The sequence below is a fragment of the Fringilla coelebs genome (genome assembly GCF_963513975.1).
Source record: "Fringilla coelebs genome assembly, chromosome: 3".
Classification (NCBI taxonomy): domain Eukaryota; kingdom Metazoa; phylum Chordata; class Aves; order Passeriformes; family Fringillidae; genus Fringilla; species Fringilla coelebs.
The window spans coordinates 65941605-65961948 of record NC_140030.1 but is presented as its reverse complement, the minus strand read 5'-3'; the positions used below and the strand labels follow the sequence as shown (position 1 = coordinate 65961948).

General features: G+C 38.8%; 1 protein-coding gene across 4 annotated transcripts in view; it reads right to left on the bottom strand.

Annotated features, from left to right (window-relative positions):
* The window catches only part of UTRN (utrophin), a gene marked incomplete at its 5' end in the record, with an annotated part of 335751 nt that overhangs the window by 105418 nt on the left and 209989 nt on the right, over positions 1–20344 (bottom strand). For all 4 annotated transcript variants that reach the window (XM_084203642.1, XM_084203643.1, XM_084203641.1 and 1 more), the window contains 2 exons: positions 5700–5856; positions 11504–11676. In XM_084203642.1, the coding sequence (XP_084059768.1) occupies positions 5700–5856; positions 11504–11676 (330 nt within the window). The remainder of the gene's footprint in view (positions 1–5699; positions 5857–11503; positions 11677–20344) is intronic.

Below are 20344 nucleotides of genomic sequence, written 5' to 3'. Positions count from 1 at the left end.
ACACAGATCAGTTTAACTAAATCCTTAGTGAGCAATGGATATAAGTCTGTCCACTTGAGAACCCTCATTTAATTTCAGACATTAACTACATTCTTCCTCTCCTGTAACAAAATATTGCCACCCACAATTTCCACTTCTTCCTCTTAAACACACCACAAAGAAAAGTCTCAGTTAAAGATCAATGAGTTGTACTTTCCTTGAGCAGTACAAACTTTCAGTGTAGTACAATAGATTTCTTCACCAATAATCAACATTCAGGACTCTCAAATATGCAAAATTTCAAGAGTTCTTAAAAAACTCTTCTCCCCTACAAGTTTACTTAAGCAGCTCTCGTACCCCTCAGTAATGCTGATATACTATTGGGAAGGCTATTCCTCTTCTTGCTAGAGCATGTAGTTTTTGAAATCACATCCTGTCTTTAAAGAACCACTTCAGAGCAGCATGGTACACCTTGCTCAAGCTCCTGCTTCCATCACATCCTTGTCCATCAGACCAAGTTGCAGCTCTTCCTCTAAGCAAGAGGCTGTATTGCTTTTCCACTTCCAACCATGGACCACTTAATTCTCTTTTCTTAGCTCACACAGTAGTCAAAATTAATGTTTTAGTAACCACCCATTAACTGACCAACTAATTTAGCTGACCACCTCTAAGCAGCAGAGATTTTGTGTGCTTTGTGTCTTATGCGATGAAATGAATGATAATTAATAAAGCTTTTTCTATACTTAAGAGTATATTAAGAGTATAGCCTAAAGAAGCGCCAATATTTTAATGCTTCTGCTTTCATTCTTAGATTTAGTAATTCCCAACATGGAAGCAGATTTTAATACACAAAATATATCAGAAAAACAAATCTAGAATCTTTAAGCAGGAATCAATTAAGGAAGCCCATTCCCAAAGTCAGAGAGGCAAACTGAAAGAGTGAAGAAAAGTTTAAGGCTAGAAATTGATTTTTTCCTCACAGACTTTTCCCACTGTTTAAGAGAATAACAGAATTACAGGCACCCTGAAGGGATAACAGCACATAGAAAGTAGTTTCCAGTTGGCTGTGCTAACACCTTTGATTAAGTGAAAACAGCTGAGTAAAACAGACTGAAATACTACAACTTTCATTATTTGATTACTTTAACAATACAAGTCTGAAACATGAAATACATAGACAGCAACCCCAAAAAGTTTTAAGAGTATCTAAAATATTAATGACCTATCCATAGTTATAAAATTATCAATCAAACATTCACAGGTCCTTTGCCAATTCATTCTGAGCTCAAATGAAGCTAAGTTAAGCATCTCTTTGATCCAAGATGCATGCATTATTTAGCATTAGCTAGACATTTGTTCATTTATGCAGACACATGCCAACAGGATTTATGCAAGAGGGTACCCATTTCAGCTTAATTTGAAATGTCCTGGTTCTCTTTCTGGAATCTAAACTACACATTTATAGCTTTTACAGAGTCTTTGTATTTTAGTAAAAGCACACTTTCAAAAAGTTACAGTCAGAAACTCTTCCAGTGGAAAAGTGAGATACATAAAGGTCTCAGAGCATCTCCAAAGGACAAGGTGTCAGTACCTGTGCTGCCTCCTCTTGTACACATGTGTGACTCTAGGTACTTCCACACACACAAAACCAGCCCACTGATTTTTCATGGTATTTTTTGCAGATTTTCTTTTCTGGCATACTAAAATATGCATGTAGGAGTAGATTTTTGAGGGATAGAGGCTGGGAGGAACAGGGTTGGGGTGGTGATTCTGGTTTTTCAGTTTTGATGAGTTGGTGTGGGGTTTTGTTCTTGGTCTATGCAACTGATCAAAATCTGCATCACACATTAAAACCTTAAATAAATATTTATACAGAAGATTGGTAAAGAACAGAATGAAAGGGGAACATGAGCTGCTAAGAACTAGCAATAGTGAGAAAGTAAAATTTTGGGGAAAAAAATGGCAACAAACTCTGAAGGCAAGTGCCTTCGTTTTCTTTTCCCTATAAACCATTCCCTGTGTCCCACACTTCTGGAGTGTGAATGTAGACTCAGCTATAAGTACACTTCATATGAACAACTTTTCAGCTCAGGTACTTTTAAACTTCTTCTCAGTGTCCCAAACGTTCCAGTACTCTTGGGATTTCTTGCTCCACAAACCCCTCTTCTAAAGACAAAGAAATTTTGAGAATAATCAAAATAGGAAATTCATGCACCATTGTTTAAGTCTCCTCTTGCCCTGCCCCCTGCAACACACAGAGCGGCACTCAACATCCAGACTGGATATGCTCATTGATAGACTGAGCATTTAGTATGTGATAAACTTCCAGCCAATGGAAGTTTGGCTGAACAACACCAAAGAGTCAAAAAAATATAAATATTTGCCACTTCCTGAAAGATTTCTGTTAACCTGGGAAATACAGGCTAAATCTGTAGCCCTAATTCAACCTACTAACGGTGCTCTGTGTAATGTTTGCTTTTAAAACACAGACAAATGAGAGATATCTAAAACAAAAAGAAGTTTAAAAATCAAACAGCAAACCATTTATTTCCTTCTGTCCAAACAGACCTCAGTAGCACCCAAAAAATGTGAGCCAATCCAAACTGTCACATAATACTGTACTTATCTATCTAGCATTGCTGAAGCCAAGCACTGAGGGAGGGAGATACTAAACAGAGGTCTATAGAATTAGTGCCATTAAGTTGAAGCAAAGAATTCATCCCCTGTACCTGAGTGGGGAAAAAAGTAGGTTAATAAAAACAACAATTATTAAGTAACTAGAGGCAAAAAATAATGCTAATACAACAGAACTCAGAAGGAGAAGGGACTATCATGAGGGCATATCTTACAGAGCTGAGCCACTATTTTACCACTTACATTTTGAAGTGCCAGCAAGGACAAGATCAGGCAAACAAATTGAAAACTGGAGAAAATAGGTCACAGAATAGTGGAAACAAAGTGAGGTATTGAACTGCTCAATTTGCATGAAGACAACTTCAAATCTACACTCAGGTATGAAACTAAAGGAAAGAGGAGAGCAGAGGCACACGCACAGACCTGAGAGAACCTTTTCAAGGTGAGCGGATGTGGCACTGCAGAAACTCAACAAGGGATCATAAAAACCCCTTTGATCAAAAGTAAATCTTAAAAGTGGAATGTTCAGGAGGTTTAAAGCTTGAAGAAGCATGGGCAAAGAAACATCTTTTAAAGTACCAGGACAGCTGGTGATGAGAACTGGAATAAAGGGAGTATCCTTTGTAGCTAGAGAAATCAAGTCATATCTCTGCAATGTTCATCTGACACTGTTACACCTCAAACCTGAAACACTGAAAACCCTCCCAGCTTAACAGGATATTCCAAATGGAACACCTTAATGGCAAAGCAAATTACACCAGCCAGCAATATCCACACTACAAGGCACACAGTAACTGACAACATGGAAGTACATAAAATCCACTGAAAAATCCACTGAAAGGGCAGTTTTGTCACAATCTTTTGAAAAAAAAAATATGACAGGAATGAAACTTGTGCTACTCAGCCAAGGACACTTCATCCAGCATCCTAACCACATCAACCAATCACTTAACCTTGTTGAGGAAGCAGAAGGACTTCTAGATGATTTGGGGTTTTATATTGTTGGGTTTTGGTTGGGTTTTTTTCCCCCCCTTCATTTTTCAGTTTCTTTCTGAAAAAAACCCACCACTTTTCAACTTGATCAAGTTTATTAACAAACTGCAGCTTCAGCAAGGAATGAACAGCTCCTGCTAAGAAGCAGCAGTGAAGCATTGCCATGAGAATGAAAGCAATAGACAGCTGTGGTTCAACTCCCCTCCTCTGGCAGCAGCTAATAAGCAACACTTCAACAGAATGTGAAATGCTGCCTGCTAGTAATTGGTATTTGGTATAATACAGTATCATTACAAGATAAATGGGAATCTCCTGATTCCCCCTAAAAAAATAACTGTTTGGAAATAGTCATCCAAACATCATCTAAGAAATATCTGCAAGTGCATACAGTGCTTTTGCTGGCATAGGTATATAAAAAATAAAGGAATCCTCGAGACTGCTTTAACTTCATGCTGTTGCAGACCAGTAATGCAGCTCATATTAAATACTTGACTCGGGCAACTATATCCAACACTCACTATGACATTGCAAGAAAATTGCCTTTTTGAAAAACGAAAGAATAATCTCCAAAAGCTCCTGAATATACTCACTGGAGTCTTAACCTTGACACATAACAAAAGATCAGTTACTCTTTAAGCACAAGGGAAAGGATTAAACAACCCAGAGGTGCTCTCTCCTTCATACTGCTGCAGTTCACTAGTGGTCCAAATGAGCCATCCAGCATCATTACTACTAAACTTTTTCACTTCAGAATAAAGCCCCAGTTTTATTAATCAATTTGAGTTCTTCAGATGAGAGGCACTTACTAGTCTATTTTGCTACTATCATGCACATACTGTAATCTACACAAGACACAAACAAGCCTTTAGAAAACGACCTGTAGAGGTCTACCACCTTCCACTGACCTCCTTCAAAATCATATTTGGCTCTGTTTCAGCCTTTTATTGCTCTTTGGCACTAGTAATCCACTGTTTGATCATTATAAAAAGAATCACAGCAGATGTGACTACAAACAGAGCCTGATGCTTGAAGTGGATTAGGAAGAGATGAACTCTCAAGAAACAAAGTTCCTGAGTTTATGCTAATAAATTTACTTTAAAAGACTAAATTAAGAAGAAACGTATGCAGATTTCCTTAAGCACTTCTATTTTGGAGTGAAGATGCAAAAATGCTGCTCATGACAGACTACAGTTTTTGTACTTCCCCACAGCATTCCAGGTATTTCTGTATTAGTAAGTTTTTCCAAACTCAAATTTTGCCCTCACCAAACACCACAGCAGAAAAGACACCAGTGTAGTTGGCAGAGGGGAACATATTTATCGTGCAATTAGCTGTATAAAGCTGCATTGTCCTCTTTCCCTGTTTACACCGTACAACAAATGAGATGGAACCAGCTTTACTAGATTGAATTTTTCCAATGCCAAAACCATCTTCAATTGATTACTGGTCAGAGTTGGCAAGATAGACCCCACATGCTACATGAAGAAATGCAGATGCAAGTGACTTTTATACTGTCGAGAACTATTCAGGAATTAATAGTCTGTCACATACAAACCAGAACAAGACAAGCAAAACCAGAAAACTACAACAGCATGCTATAGTCACAACAGTACAAGGCACAGAAAAATTTTAGTTCTCTAAAATAGTTTTGAGTCATCTTTGCAGTGTAAATGTGCATGGGTAGGGGGCTACTATCCCTGGTGAGTTTAATAACACGTAGAAAGGCACTGTTCACAGTTTTACTGAATTTACATTCATCTTTGCTTTCATGATTCTTGGTCACTTCTTACTTTTGCATGCCTTCCTTAACTTTTAGAGTAAAATAACAGCTTCACCTATCAAAATTCCAAAAAAATCAAGGAACAGTAAAGAAAGAAAGTGTTTAGACTGTATGTCTCAAAAATTGTTTAGATGAAATTTTATAGTGTATCTTAGTTGTGCTTTAATAGGCAAGGCGGGTAAGCAAAATGGGTGGGGACCTAGAGCTTTTTTATAGAAATTAGTCACTAGGAAGCATTCATCATTTCTCCCATAAAAAATTTGCTTCATTCTATAATTCACAGTAGCATATCCATAAAACTTAAACAACTTACTTTGCAGTGGTCATACTGCTGCTGTAAGGTTGGAACATCCCCTCCAACAGGCATTTGTTTTTTCAGTTCTTCATCTTTTGCGTTCAGCCATTTGATTAAGTCTTCCAGGGATGTCAGCAATCTGTTCCATTTCTCTGCACTGGCCTCCAAGTGAGCCCTGTGAGACAGCATAACAGCATCTTCAAAGCCCTGAATGGCAAAACTAGCTTGGGAAAACAAACAAAATTACTTCATCAATAAGATGAGAATGTTTCAAAGTGCTTAATTGCAGAGCAACTTTATGTTAAAAAAAAAATCTTTATTTCAGAACACTTTGCACAGCAAATCAAAATAAGCAAAGGAGAAACAGGGGAACACAGACAAATATGTCTCTGGTGCTTTAACTCATCTAAAACCTTGAACACTGCATGTCTAAGCAACATAAAAAAATCTTGTGTTTTGTTATGACTCCACCACTGTTGTGCAACATGCACAAACATCATTTTATGAGCTAAAGCACTGCAAACCTGAATTCTTTCATGCCACGACCTTGACTCTCCAAAAGCAAAATCCAGCATGTTCTACCAGTAGTTATCAATAGCAAATTGCCTGTGCTGCTGAACACATCAGTCAGTGACACAGGTTACTTAACAAATCATCTCTCATCGATGTTGAGTTGTTAGACTATCAATACAGCGAATCTTTTCCTCACTTTAACTGACAAAAAAAAGTCAAACTCCACAATATCCTTTCCTATAATTTTCAGAAATACCTTGACTGGGTGTCTTCTCCCTGCAGTGCCTAAAAGATGCATAGAAATCTGCAAAAGGGACCAGCTGCCCCTCTTTTACTGCAGTCATTCTTTGTTATGCTATCATTCAAGATCAACACATGTCGCTGTAGGACACGAAAGAACGCACACACGCACTGTTTTCCAGGTGAGAAGGAAAAGAGGGCGTTTATTCTCTGACTCTATAATTTATAGTTTTACAAAGGTAACAGTGGATTGGAGGATGACAGTGCCACCTCTCCACAGACACTGGTTTAACTAACAGTCTGTCAACTGTGTCTGTTTTTCACAAGAATGTAAATTATGAGTTGTTTACAAGAAAGTGTGTGAGAAAGTTCTTTACAAGAATGTCAATATCAGAAGACTTTTCTAGAAATCTCAAAAACCCAGAGTAACAAACACATATCTAATTAATATCCGCAAAAAAAAAGTTTCCTGCTTCCCACAGATGGGGGAGTAGAGCTGAATGATTTTCAGTGTAGTCTGACACCAGTTCTGCAAGTTTCTCTCTGCTATTGAAGGACGAATGAACTAAATTCTATTCCCTTTCTGATTTTGCACGTTGTTGGCTTTTTTTTTCCTGATTCTCTGTGACTCACACCTAGAAACTTTCACCTGGCTTGTATTACCATTTCAAATGATGTTAGAGTGAATGTTTGGGGCTGATACAACCACCTTTGGATTGAAGGGATGATGCGCTACAAGGTTAAATCCAACACAAGCTTAAGTTTAGCCACACTGAGATCTCCCAGCAATACTAGGATAGATGAAGCAATAAAGATGAAGCAATAAAGCAGTCAAGTAAGAGTATATAAGGAGGAAAATACAAAGAAAAAAAAACTTTATTTCTGAAAATGATAAACCAAGAACCTTTAGGAAGAGGAACCTATTCTCCTTCAGTCCTGTGACAGAAAGCACTTAGGTAACTATTTGAAAAAAAAAAAAAGAAACTAAACTAGTGGCTAGAAATGACATTTTATTGCCTACAGTTCTGTGTGTTATGGTTTCTACTGTCCCTTATTGCTCTCACGGATACCTTTATCTCAACACTGAATTGCAACAAGCTGCTAGCAGGTTAGGCCTAAATGCAGAGTCAGCCTCCCCCCATGCACCGAAGCACAAGCATGTTGTGTTGGCCTTGGTGGGCAGGCCAGCAGCTTCTGAGTGGAATGCACTGTCTCCACTCTCCTGATATTTTTTCAGGTACTCAGAAGTGGCCCTTCATTCTTGAAATGAAAAGAGAGTTAGAATTCTTTCTTATCAGACAGAGAAGAACCATTGCCCTCTCAGCTAAGCCAAGGCAGCCCACATTTGAACTTGCAGTGTTGCTATTAGACTCTGTTTGCTAAAAAAAATATAGATATATCTTTGAAAATTTCTAGTAGCAACTACAATTTATAGCTTTCTGTACGTTTGATAGTGAAATCTCTATTCATCATGACATATTACCGTTTCTAGCACATATAAGCAGCTCTCACTCCTCAAAACTGGCACTTGCTGAGGCTTCAAGATTCTGCTCTAATTATTTAGTGGAATTCTTGTATGAAAAATAAATTGGAACTTTGTAAGGAGGGGGAAAACTCCTGTAACTAAACAAAGGACAATTTAAGGGTGATTCACCACTTCATAACATACAATGCAATAATATTAATAGTAAAACAACTAATCTGATATAAATGTGAATGATATTGCATATATTACAGGATTAAATGCATTGTAATTTACCACTAAGTACTTGTGTGCATGCCAAATTAAAGTCAATACCAAAAACAACACTAGTAAGCACATGGTTTCAAAGTCCAGTGCAAGTTAATCCTGCAGAGGTAGAGCAGTAAGGGGTGGAGAGGAAATGGACTACACCAGCAGGGACTTCAAAATTTTTCACCAAGCACAAAGTGACCTAAGCTCCCAAAGAAAGACATGAAAAAGGGAAAAAAAAAACCATGGAAAAACTCATCACATCAGCCTGGATTTTTCCAGAATACTATCCTTTTAATCTTATGAAACACAAAACAAAAAATGAAAGCAAGATGCAGGAGCTGAAGAGCAGACACAAACATTCAATTCTCCTGGGGAGCAAAGAAACACACATTCAGTAAACCCCATTCAAAGCAAATGATGCACAGGAGCAAGAGAATCAAGATATGCTTTAAATTGCATTTCAGTGTAAAGTTTTAGTATCACACTTATATTTGTCACACAGACATTATCAGAGACAGAAGATAAACTATGCAGAAGTTCTGAAATGTTTATTGGGCTTTTCTGTTTTCTCTCTCAGGATTTCTGGCCTTTGCTCTGGAATTGGTACTGTACTGATAAACAACCTGCAAACAAAGCCTCAGGTGTTTGTGTTCATGTCACAAATGAATTGGCAAACTCAGGGATTTACTAGGTCAAGTGATGGCTTAAGAATCTGCTCTGATCAAAAGAGAGGTCAGTTATAGATGATTGTTTCTGGGCACGAGTTGGAGCACAAATATTCCCAGCACCAACCATCGGGTATGCAAAAGCACTCCTAAGGGAATCCTGGAAGAACCTGAAGAACACAGATGCTCCCATCCAACTGACCAGACTGAGAGGAACCCTCCCTTCCCCCCTCCCCATGCTGAATAAAATCATCCAGAAAACAGCAACTCTGACACAATTCCCCTTCTGTTGACCCTGAGAGGCTCTCTTCACAGCTGGAGACCTCCTCAGCTTTTGATTCTGCTATGGAGGTAGCACTTTTCCTGCTGAGTGACAAGGGAACACGGAATAAAAAAAGATTGGTGGGTGGTCTAAATATAGAGAAACAGAGAGAAACTCCTTTTCCGTTTGTCTCATGCTTTTACCTTCACCCTCCCTCAAACACTAACATCCTCACACCTCCTGCCCCAGGAGAAAAGAATTTCCCCTAAACATTTGGCTTTAAAAGGCAGATCCCCACAAATCTGCAGCTTTGTTTACTTCCCAGGAAAGATAAAGAGAGAAAAAGAAAGAAGCTAAGTCCACAATTTCAAGGAGAGAGGTGCAGCATCATAAAAACTCCAAGTACAGGTTTAAGCAGCTTCTGTGCATTTAAAAATATGTCAGAACAGCACTGCTTTTCAAGTTTGGAACTCCCTTTAGTTACAGCAGCAAAGTAGTAAACTCAACACAGTGACTAGCAACACCAGCTCTGAGGACTGAAGCGATGAGAAAAACTCAGACTGTCTTCTGTCTTTAGGAGAGCAGTACTTTCAGCAATTAAAAATCAGAATAATTGGAATGTACGCACACCTGAAAATATTCTAGAAAGCTTACAGAAACTTTCATTTAGAAGCACTGTGCCAAGCTAAAACCCATTATGAAACAGTCCGCTTTTTCATTCTTCAGTCCTAGCATCTAAAAGTTGGATGTTGTTCTCACTAGAGTCATCCATACAATTTTGCTTTCCAATTCACCCTTGTAAAAAGACACACCAAGAAAGCAAAAATTGAAGGCAAACAGACTTCTGTGCTTTGTTACTCCCCTATGAAGGCTTTCAGGACTCTTGCACAAGTTAGAAAAGTGAACTGCAATGAAAGAGCAGAGCAAAATACATGAACTCAGAAATGCTATGCTCTTTTCAGTAGTGCCCAAGATTTGAAAGGTTAATTTACTTTTCTTAGATTTGCACCAGTATTCTCTGTCTGGCCTATCTTACTCTTTGATCTCCAGTGACTTGTGGCTCTGCAGCACAGCAGGTACCAGCAGAGCAACATTAATGCTCCCCAATGGGATAAACATGCCATGCCTATGAAGAACAGAAAAGATGGGTCTGTATTCAGAAAATGTATTCCCAATTTGTCCACAGACTGCACAATCAGTCTTTCTGTGCTACAGCCTTGGAACTCATAGCTGTACAGGATAAGTGGCTTGAAGGTCCTTTTTCATGGCCATTCATTTCTCCCAAATTATGGCCAAGCAACCCAGTGGTTCTCACTAGGACTCACACTGATAAGCTATTACTTTAAGAGCATGCTTTTGTCTTTCTCTCACATGGACTAGTGAATAGAGCTCACAACAACTCAAGTCCAATGGCTCTTGCATTAAATTGTGTATGTGGTGGAGCCAGTGTCTGCAAGCCCCCACACCAAACTGCTTGCTCCTTTAGGTTCAAGTTCTTCATGTTCAAGTTCTTCAAGGGCTTTCAAGGAACTGATTTAACTGTTTCATTTAACTTTTCACCAGCTGAAGGCTGGTGATGGGATAAGTGGATATGAAAAGTAAATACTAAATTTTCCCCTCTATTCTAGTCATTCAAACCCTTGTGCCTGAATTTCAAGGTTGGCTCATTTTCCTGGCATTTGGAATATTCATATGGATGTTCAACATTTTTTAAAAGAACGGTTTTCTCAAACCAACAAGCAAGTGGTTGCAATTAAAAGCTCTAGAAATTATTCTCTGCGTAATTCATTTTCATGTAGAATTTAATTCAATAATGAATATGGCAGTACCTATTTCAAAAGTGGCATCACAAAGATTTAACAATTACCACACTTGAGCTTGGCACAGATAGGGTCAAAAAACTGTAAAATGCATTTCTTGATAATTAGGTACTTTAAAAAATTTTTCAATTGAACAGCAGCAACTGAATTATTAATTTGAATTAATAATTCAAAACCAATTAAATGGATCAAGATACTTGAGATGCAAGTTTTACTGACTTAGTAATCTCAAAATAAAAATTTTGTAAAAACAAAACCATCAACAAACTCCTGATTTCTCCTTAAAGTTATGGCAGATTTGCAGAATTATTTCACTGACACTGCCATTGATTTGCAATAAGGAAAGACTCAATGCACTTTCTGGAAATTTTGGTACAAGGTCAGCAAGCTACAACTGTGAAGCTCTGAAGAAAAAACATGTAGTTAAGCCTACCTGGTGAAAAAGTTCACCAAGTTTTTATATTCCCACTCAGGGGTCCTTCATGAAAGAGAGTACATAGATGGTTTCAATGATGTGGTCATATTTGTCAAGCCTCTTAGAAGAAAGGAACTGTGCCCCACCACATCTTGATGTTTTTGTTACTCACCTGATGTTAGCTGACTTCGCCTTCAGGTCATTCCAGCGCTGGTTCATGTCATCAAGCCGGTGCTGGAGCAGAGCAGCTTCCTCAGAGTTTCCCAAGGCTTTCACCATTTTCTGTCTGTTTCCATCAATGCTTTTAAAGATGTCATTGTGGGCATCAATCTCAGCTTGGATGTCCTGAAACACCAGCAAGAAAAGTTCAAACATAGTTCTGTAAGTAGAGGAGGGGAGAGCTGACTCTCATGAGTACTCCAAAACACTAGGACAAAGCACGTATTCCAGCTTCCTTGGGTGGCTCTGATAAAAGACGCAAAGGAGAAAACCTGCACTCCTATTAACGTCACTACAAAAGGTCTAGCTTTCTTAAGTGTGAGAAAAGGAGTCTGAAAGTCATCCAAGGCTGTGAAAAAGGAAATAGATTTATAAACACCAAGTTCTGTGATGTTGTGTTTTGTAGCACTGAAGGTAACTAACTGTCTCCTGTTCGCCCACGCATTTCACACAGGGTGGCATTTGCAAATGCACTAGAACTCATTTCCTCTGCAGAAATTACACCGATTCAGCCTTAGCTATGTCATCTCTTTCTTCTTTGAAACAAAACATTCCAGAAACTTTAAACAGTCTAGTGAAATGCAGCCTTTTTCTAGTATTTTAGGTCACACATAATGAAAGCGTTTAACTAAAATCTTAACTTCAAAACCCTAAAATGCAGCTTAACTGTTGCAGCAACCAAAAGTCCATTTTAACAATTAAGGTACTTTACATAATGGCCTGAATATATGGAGAGATAAACATAAAATAGCAGGATGTATTATAATCTGAATTTCATAGTAAATATTGAAAAGAAAAAGAAAAGCTTGTGATTTCCATTCTGTTGAATTCATTTCTCCTCCCCTTAGAAATTAAACACATTTTCTTCTCTCATCTACCATCTGCCTCAAGAAACACATTACAGATATTGTCTTCATCTAATTGAGCACAGTATTATTTTTAAAACACATAAAAAGAGCAAACAAAACTTCCTGCATCACTGCCAATGGTTTCTAGCATCCATACATAACTCTATCTATACTCCAATAAAGCAATGTAAATGTGTTGAAAGCCAGGAGGTGTACTGGCTGTCTCAAAAGGCTTAATCAACGAAGATTATGACAGGAACTTGATGCAGATGTAAATAAACTTCTTTTGCAAAGGAGGAAATCAAATAACTGAAATTCCTTAAAGGTTTTTATTCTTCCAATCAACTCCTCAGTAATCACCATCTGTTCCCAGAAGCAGAAAAGGAGGGGGCTTTTGTACCTCCCCATCCTAAAGATGTATTCCCGCTGGCACATATACAAATGGAAGTGGAAAAGTAGCCATGAATTTGAGATAGAATGAAAGCTTTCTAGAATTAGGAAAGAAAACAAAAAAGTGAGGATACAGGTGAAGAAGAGGAGGGAGGAGAGATGGGGCAGTGGGAAAGGAGGTGAGAGAGGAAGGGAGGCACTGGTGAAGCTCTGTCTGGCCAGAAGAGCTACTGTGTGACTTTGGACAACTACCTTTAGTTGCACTGAGATTCACTCCTTTAAAGCAGGTAAAGAGACACTTTTTCTGTCTTTGAAACAGCCCGATAAAAATCACCATTTTAAACACAGAAACAAAAATTACATTTAAAAGGAAAAAACAAAATGGAATTGTCTGATAATCAGCCAACCCAAATAAGAGGGCAGAGTCACTAGCTGAATTAGATGCTTATATGAAAATATTTGCAGCTCCTGTCCTTATAACTCCAACATGCATGCAGGGGCAGTGAAACCCAGCTCAATCCCACAGAGGAGGAGGTGCAGCCACTGCACAGCAGTCACAATTCTAACTGCAATGAATCTGTGCTACAAAAGCAGGGTCATGCATAACATTTCTCTTTGCCTCTTCAAAGTCACAAACGACAGCTTCATTGAAAACAAACTGATCTCTAATCTTCCTTCTACAATCACAATATTAACTGTAAATCCATTCAATCTAGAACCTTCATAAAGCATTATTTGGTTTTACTTGAGAGGACAATTCAGCACGCATGCTAAAAAATGTTTCATTCACAACAGGTTTGATTCTTACATTTTCCAGTCATCATGTTACATTGATTAAGGTACAATAAATCGGCTGTTCACATTCTTGAGTCCCATCTGTAATAACCATGTTGAGACAAATCAGTTCAAAGAATAAAGTTTCATAATTAACTTCTCTCTAATTCCTGCTTTCCATTTTCCAGGTGAAAAAACCAACCAACCACTGCCAGTGATAGGTAACAGGATTGATAAAGTTATTGAATGCAAGTCTGTCACAGCCCTCAAAGAAAAGATGGAGAGAAATTCAAATAACATACCCCACATCAGTGGGCACATGGAAGAAGTAGAGCCGGAAAGTGGGATGTGAAAAATGACTATCAGCAAGAAATGGGCACAATAAGTTAGTTATTCTCCAATAATGATATAAAACACCTGGATTTTTATTCAGGTACTGTCTTCTGGATGATGGGCTCCCATCTTATCCTAAGACTGCTGCAATTGCTAGCAATTGGTAATACGCTCCTTTATTCACAGTGTTATCAAAGTCCTTCAACTCTTAATTGTAAATATGTGGTTGATCTACCTTCAAATTTCTTTCTTCAAAGTGGAAAGGACACTCATTCTGTAAACTCCCCCATTTATGTTCCTCCTAATCTATTATTTCTCTTTCTCCTGCCTTTTGGTCTTTGATTCTCCATTATCCTCTATGTGGCAAAAAATAGGATGGACAAAGTTGATTATGCCTGCTTGGGTCGCAGTGAGGATTAACTCTAGTAAGAGTAATTCTGCAATAATTTAGAAGAAACTCTAAATATTCCCCTATTATGACACGGAAGTTCCCATATTCAGAGTCACAGGGGCAACACACTAGAGAATGCAGGAGAAGAGGGAAAAATTCTGTTGCTTTTGCCACATAAAGGGGAGATGCAACTGTGAAACTCCATCACTGGTCTTAGCCCAGTGCTTAAGGTATCTGGGCCAAAGTGGTCTCCCAGTGCATGTGAAACAAATCAAAGGGCAGAGAAGAGAAAAACAAAACAAAAACACAACAGAAATACCTCCAAAAAAAGAAAAACAAAACAAAAACACAACAGAAAAAACCTCCAAAAACCAGAAGAAATATACTATAAACAGAGAATGTCTTCTTGCTTTATCAACTTTTTTTTTGAAGGCACTACTATAGCGATGCCATATTTTGCTAATTTTGCAAATATTTATGTGCACTTGGCTGCTAAACAGAATTGATAATTTATTGTATGAGGTCAACATATTTGTTCGCATGCAAGTGCTTGCAGGATTAATGCCCTAAATTAAAAGAAAGCTTTTTGAGGAAAAAATAATCCTATATATAAATCAAGGTGAAAGCTCCAAAGTTTGAAAGGTAGAAAGAAGAAGAAATAACTAGCTTGGCATTTAGAGATGTACTTAACCCTAGTCAGACTATTAAAACATTGCCACTTCCCTAAATTTCTTGTAAGTATTAAGATCAAAATGCTGTCTTTTCCCACTTTGATGTGGTGATTTCAAAATTTTATTTCCATTCTGAATCTTCTCTGCCTTCTTTGCTTCTTTCCCTCTTTACCTTTCTTCCTGCAGACTTCAACTTTTCATTTTATGTTTGGATATGATTTTAAACCTTGTCTCCATAATAAATAATCTACTTCTTGCTTTAACTCCTACCAAATAAAATCTAAATGATCATGTAATGACAACTGAAGAGCATGTGTCTTTAAAGAATGTATAAATATGTGCCACTCAGTAAGGCTGCAGATGGAAATACTGAAAAGGACCCAAAAACAAGTTGCTACTAGAGGCCAAAGGCAGACTGGAATGACATGCCCAGGGTAAAGGAAGTATATGACAAATATTGGAACAGAACTCAACTTAGGGACCCAACTCAACCAGCTATTAAACTTTTGTCTTTTCTTTCCCTCTTATGGACTACAAGGATATGTTAAAAGCAGTTACAACATTACGCATAATTGTCCTTTGGAAACTATCAATACTTTATAAAAGGCAAGAAACCTCCAAGCCAAACCCACACATGATGTGCCTTTTTTATAAATTATGAGTCCAGCGGGTCTCTAATTCACTCTGCAACTCTCTAAGCTATTAACAGATTCACTTCTATTCACATTTTTTCAGGTTTTGTCTGTATTGGCAATATACCAGTAAGGACAGTAACACAGGCAAAGTATTTCCCTTTTTATAGGGCCCAAATACTTCTGTTGAAGATAAAAACACAACTAATGAAGATAAAAACACAACTAATGGAAGAAAACTCCATGGCCAAATTAAAGTAGAAGAAACAATGCATTCTAATATATACAAAGTGTTACTGTATTGAATTCTCACTATTAACAAATTTTTCTTTCATATAGGACACAAAACTCAACTTAGTCTCTCAAGAAAAAAAGTCAACAGCATTCTGTACCCAATCATAGCTTCACAGAGGGTTTAAAGGCAGAACTCATCAATGTTTTACTATGAAGTTTTTTGAACCCACTATATACAGCAAAATTCTGGACTACACTCCAATTATTTTTATGTTTCTTAGGAAACAGAATTCCACTGTATTTTCATCAACATCTAACCATGTATCAGGGATGGCAAGTTATGCTATTCAGACCACATATGGCTTGCAAGAAATGGACACACAGGTACAATGCTGATGCTGTGCAACAAGCCTGGCAGCATTTTGGGTAGGCACATGGACTGCTACATCTTTTTAATCCCCAGGTACAAGCCATCTCTTGTATGTAGCTTTTGAACCACATGTTTATCTCAAAAGGAATCAGTGGGCTTGAAGTTGATTCTTCATAAATGAAAATCAGCTTGACAAATTGCATTTTCTCTAGCAAAAGTTAGTCCCAGGCTGTTTTGCCAGAACAGTTTTGTACTTCTTGCACCCAATACAGATGATGCCTGTGAGTGGAACGGGTGCGCAGAATTGCAAGTCCCATGAAAATCATTGTCCATTGCCTTCACTGCCAATGCTCAAGTCAGCAAAGACACAGTTACAGAAATGCTGCACTTGCCTCCTTCATAGGTCAGGAATAAATGTGATGACTGCTCATCAAAGTACCTGCAGAAAAATCTTCCAGCTGGAATAACTGGAAGAAAAATGTCAGTGCCAACCAAAGACATAACTGCACACCACAGACATAACGCCTTGCCATGGCCAGAATGTGGCTCTTTGAGGTCTCACAGCAGGTAGCAAAGGAATGGACTTTTTTTTTTAATAGCACATTTTTTTAGTTTATCTTGAACCAAGTACATTTTACCTGCTTCTGCCAACTGCCTCTGGGAAGACTGCTGTGGCAGATATTCCTTTTAGCCTCTACTTTACTTGGAGCTTTTCACTTTCTGATGACTCTTAAGGAACGAGTAAGAATTAGGGCATGATAGAGGAGTATCAAAGTGGCCATTGTGAAAGGGAAACTGGGCTTCTATTGGTCTCAGCCTTAAATTGCTGGGGTAGCTGGGAAAAAGAGATGCCCATGTAAAAAGAAGGCTATAAAAATCTCATCTCATCTCATCCAGGAAGTCTCTCCTCTGATGTCAGAGAACAGTCACGCCTTTAGAAAGGCTCATCCCATCGGCTGCTTCCGAGGTCTGCCTGCAGTAGCCTGAAAGGGCTGTTTGTTTGCTGCTGTTAAGCAATCCATTTACAATGAATTCACAATCAGAAGTAGCTGTGCACATCGAAAACTTTAATGTAGAATTGCCATTATCTTAAATCCACCAGTGCCAGAAGTGCATAAAGATGGACATCAAACCTCTCTCAAGTGTCATACACAGACCATATTGAGTATCACAGCAGTCACAACTAAAGTGTAAGATCAAAGCAATTTGCTGTAGATATGACAAAAATGTATTTACTACTTAAAGTATCAGATATTTCATGAAGAAAAAACAGAACTTGTTTGGGGGAAAACCCACTTTGGGACATTTTTACTTCTAATTTTCAAGGGTTTTTATTACCAAGAGCCTTGTACCAACACATCAAGTTCCTAAAAAGTTGATTTGACTTGCACTTAAGCCTCTTGGATAAGAGGTGACATATGGTGTAGTTAAAGATTCATTTTATCACAAGAATGATGATGCACTTACAGGAAGGCTGAGAACACCACACTGCCTTCAACAACTCCATTGCATGGCATAGACTCAACATCTGAGGGGCGCCATAAATGTGTGAATACTAATTCCAGCAGTCACATAATTATGACGGAGCAAAGCCAAAGCAGCCCTGCCTACTGCAGTGTAATGTGACTCTGTTTTTGCATAGGAAGGGAGCGCCGTGCAAGCTTCTGCAAATGCCATCTGGCTTCTGCATTACAACCACAGTAAAAGCACTCATCATTCTCTCTGTAGAACATATATTAATGAATCCAGAGAGCTGGAGGTCGCTTACAAGCCAGGATTGCTGTCATAAGGCTGTTTCTCCTGGCAGCGAACACCTCAGGAAGGACAGGATGGGTGTGTGGGGAATCATAAGAGGGACAGATGAAGCAGGGGAGGAGGGGAGCTTGTTTAAAAAAAAAAAAAAAAGGAAAAGAAAACTTGCTAAATAAGCACAGACTAAAATTTTAGAACTTTTGATCAAAGTCTAGCAAATAAAACATTAACCTTCTCCACCACCAAAGTAGCCTTTTATGTTGCATTACAAATTTCAGTGCAGTAGACAACAAAACTTCACAGCAAACTTCAAGCTAAAAAATACAACAGAGCTGTGAGACCTCTAAGTTTTGGTGAGAATTGCTATGATCAATTTCTTTAAGATAAACACTGGAATATTCAAAGTCACAGGGGAGGGCTTGGAGTTTGCAAATACCAGGGCTCATAAAATATTAGAAACACAGGTTAAAAATTTCCTTCTTAATGAAGTCATGAAGCATTTCAGGGCCTGGCACGTGTCCTTATCTTTACAGACTACCACAGCAGCAGCTACAAGGGAAGAGTGAAGGCCAGGTGACAGACTGGTAGCGAGAGAGGAGCTAGTGATCTATAGAGTCAAGAAGCCAGATCACAAATGCTTTTTCTGTTACTCTTAGCTACTTTTGAAAGAGTCATGCTGGTGGGATCCTGAATAGTGACTGCCTCAAGCATACTTCTCCCTGATAAACCCAACTGGTAAACTAGTAACTACTGAGGAGAAGAACGCTGGTTTACGCTTTAAAAGAAGAACATCCTGAAGTTTAGAAAAACACAGAATAAGGCTTTGCAAACTGCTCTCCTACTGTGAGACCACATTTTTAAGGTGTTTTATCTTAATTCACAAATAAACTAGTTTGTATTTTGTTACATACTGTGGTCTTGCAGGATACAGGAAGTTTGTATGGTGAAAAAAAAAGACAAAGCAAATGTAACAGTGGTTACAACATGCAAGTGAGGTTTCACTCGAATTGCTGATAAACAGATGAAACAATCTGTTCTTTAACATTCTCATGTCTCTTGCTCATCAGCACAATCACTTCAAAGCCAAACCTCCTGCCTCTAAGCATTACTGCTGCCAAACAACCTGGAAAGAGAAACTAGTTGGAATAAAAGAAGTAAGGAGGAAACAATGGGAAAGTTGCATATTCATTGGAAATAATTCTACCTTTAAATGCCACCATGAGATCTTCCAATTCAACTAAAATAACATTCAATTAAATTTAACAGCAAACTCCAGAGCGCTTGCTTTATGCCAATAGTGGAACAAGGTCACAGGCAGCCAGTAATGTCCCCTTATACCCTTGACTAAGCAAAGCCCAAGCTGCTCTTCAGTTCCTTTGGAACTTATAATTAAATAAATAAGTAATTTAAAATGCCCACAATCAGAGGACATGCTCTTAAAGTAATCTTGTAGGACCTGAAATGAGGAAGATAAGTAACATTAGATTTCCATAAACAGAGTGCACATGAGGACATAAACAGCAAGAAAGAAAACCTAAGTTAAACATCAACCTGCCTTTTTTATTTACTGTGTCATTTTCAAAGGCATACACAGCCTTTTTCAAAGGCATGTGTGCAAGTGCCTATCATACCTTTTCAAATTTTGTCAGCAACTCACGTAAGCTGAAGTTCAGGCCAATCATCATTAAGCGTCTCCTGAAGCCTACATTTTCCTGGTATGTCCTCCAAGCCAAGTCTATAGCCTTCCAAAAGTTTCTGTCCTTTCCCACCTATAAGGTCTCAAAATACTCCAAGAGCTCCAGTGTGTGTCCCTCTCCTGGGCTGTGTTTCCCTGGGAACAGTTCACACAGCGCCATCGTCACAGTCTCCACGTCCCTGCTCCTTCCCATGGGCTGGGCACCCAGGGGTGAGCCTCTGACACTGGGTGCTGCTCCTTGCAGGGCTGACCTGACCTCATGGCACTGCGGGGATCTCCTTGGCTCCAAGCCTGCCCAGGACTGCCTCCAGCTCACCTCAGCAAGAACCCAAGAGCTTCTGGCAGGCCCCAAGCTCTTGGTCTCAGTGACCCTGAGTGAGAGAAGCTATAACTTGCTGGAGAGAAGCTACAACCTGTATGACAGGTGGAGAGGAGGAACACATCCTTCCATGTTGCTCCATTCAAGGGGAAAAAAAAAATCCCCAGAGAAATTTCTGTCTATAGAAAGCACCCAAAACCAACTTCTCAGACAAGTTAAAATGGGATGAGGCACGCTTCATCCTAGGGAACGTGATGGTGTGACCAGACGGGAGGCCATCTCTCTTCTGACTTCCTCAGAGCCAGCACCATGGGCTGGTGCTGCGATGGCAGTGATCAGGCACCTCCAGCCCTCTTCCCTTCGCCCAGGAGATGCTGCACCACA